Source organism: Nicotiana sylvestris, chromosome 11, assembly GCF_000393655.2.
Source record: "Nicotiana sylvestris chromosome 11, ASM39365v2, whole genome shotgun sequence".
NCBI lineage: Eukaryota > Viridiplantae > Streptophyta > Magnoliopsida > Solanales > Solanaceae > Nicotiana > Nicotiana sylvestris.
In genome coordinates this window covers 21,367,391-21,369,065 of record NC_091067.1, presented here as the reverse complement: position 1 = coordinate 21,369,065, position 1,675 = coordinate 21,367,391, and the positions used below count along the sequence as shown (strand labels likewise).

Below are 1,675 nucleotides of genomic sequence, written 5' to 3'. Positions count from 1 at the left end.
TGACCCAGAAGGGTGATCTGTTCAGGTGAAATGTGGAGTGTGAGGATAGCTTTCAAGAGCTCAAGACAACCTTGACTACAGCCCTAGTATTGGTGTTTCTTTCAGGCTCAGGGTCTTATATTATGTACTATGATGCATCGCGTATCGATCTCAGTACGGTGTTGATGCAGGACGGTAGGGTGATTGCCTACGCGTCTGGAGAGTTAAAGGTGCATGATAAGAACAATCATGTCCATGATCTTGACTTAGCAGCTATTGTTCATGCCTTGAAGATCTGATAACACTATTTGTACGGTGTCTCTTGTGAGGTCAACACCGACCACTGGAGTCTACAGCATATGTTCAAACAGAAGATCTTACCTTGCGGCAGCGAAGGTGGTTAGAGTTTCTTAAGGACTATGATATCACTATTCTATATCACCCTGGGAAGGCAATTATGGTGGCCGATGCCTTGAGTCGCAAGGCAGAGAGCTTGGGCAATTTAGCAAATCTACCGGTAACAGAGAGGCCATTAGCCTTGGATGTTCAGGCCTTGGCCAACCAGTTTGTTAGATTGGATGTTTTGGAGCCAAGTCGAGTTTTGGCTTGTGTGGTTTCTAGGTCTTCTCTTTATGATCATTTCAGAGAGCATCAGTATGGCCAACCTAATCTACTTGTTCTCAAGGACACGGTTCAGCACGGTGATGCCGAGGAGGTCACTATTGGAGATGACGGGGCATTAGGGATGCATGCAGGCTATGTATGCCCAATGTAGATGGTTTGCGTTAGTTGATTCTCCAAGAGGCTCGCAGTTTGCGATACTCTATTCATCTAGGTGCCTCCAAGATGTATCAAGACTTTAGGCAGCATTATTAGTGGAGGAGAATGAAGAAGAACAAAGTAGAGTATGTAGTTCGGTTCCTAAATTGTCAGCAGGTGAAGTATGAGCATCAGCGGCAAGGTGGATTGCTTCAGAAGCTAGAGATTCCGGAGTGGAAATGGGAGCGGATTACGATGGATTATGTTGTTGGGCTCCCACGGACTCAGAGAAAGTTTGATGTAGTTTGGGTGATTATGGATAGGTTGACCAAGTCAGCTCATTTCAATCCAGTGGTGACTACTTATTCTTTAGAGCAGTTGGCTCAGGTTTATATTCGCGAGATTGTCAAGCTTCATGGCGTGCCGGTATCTATCATTTCTGACTGGGGTACGTAGTTTACATCGCTTTTATGGAGAGCCATACAACATGATTTAGGTACCTGGGTTGAGTTGAGCACATAATTTCACCCTTAGATGGACGGGCAGTCCGAGTGCACTATTCAGATATTGGAGGATATGCTTCGTGCGTGTAAGATGGAGTTTGGGGGTTCTTGGTGTCATGACCCAAAATCTAACCACGTCGTGATGGCACCTATCGTGATACTAGGCCAGCCAATTATTACCCATTTACTCCGTTTTCCAATTTAAGACTTAAGAAGAATTATATTTTAAATAGAAATCCAACAAGATAAAAATAGAACTCAAATACAGCGAAAAGAAATACATAATCCCGACCTCGCGTGTCACTAAGTCATGAGCAACATACTACAACTGTCTGAAATATAAAAGACTACATAGTCTTAAAATGTTTGAATAAAAGTACTATAAGGAAGATAAGGAAAGGAGAAGGCGGAACTGTGGTCGCCAAACAACTACC

The 1,675-nt window shown here is 43.7% G+C and overlaps 1 protein-coding gene across 1 annotated transcript; it reads left to right on the top strand.

Annotated features, from left to right (window-relative positions):
- The first annotated feature begins 436 nt into the window (after positions 1 to 436).
- Positions 437 to 1,194, top strand: LOC138880804 (uncharacterized). Its single transcript, XM_070160982.1, has 2 exons — positions 437 to 739; positions 916 to 1,194. The coding sequence occupies exons 1-2, from the start codon at positions 437 to 439 to the stop codon at positions 1,192 to 1,194; spliced, it is 582 nt and encodes a 193-aa protein (XP_070017083.1).
- Positions 1,195 to 1,675: the final 481 nt, after the last annotated feature.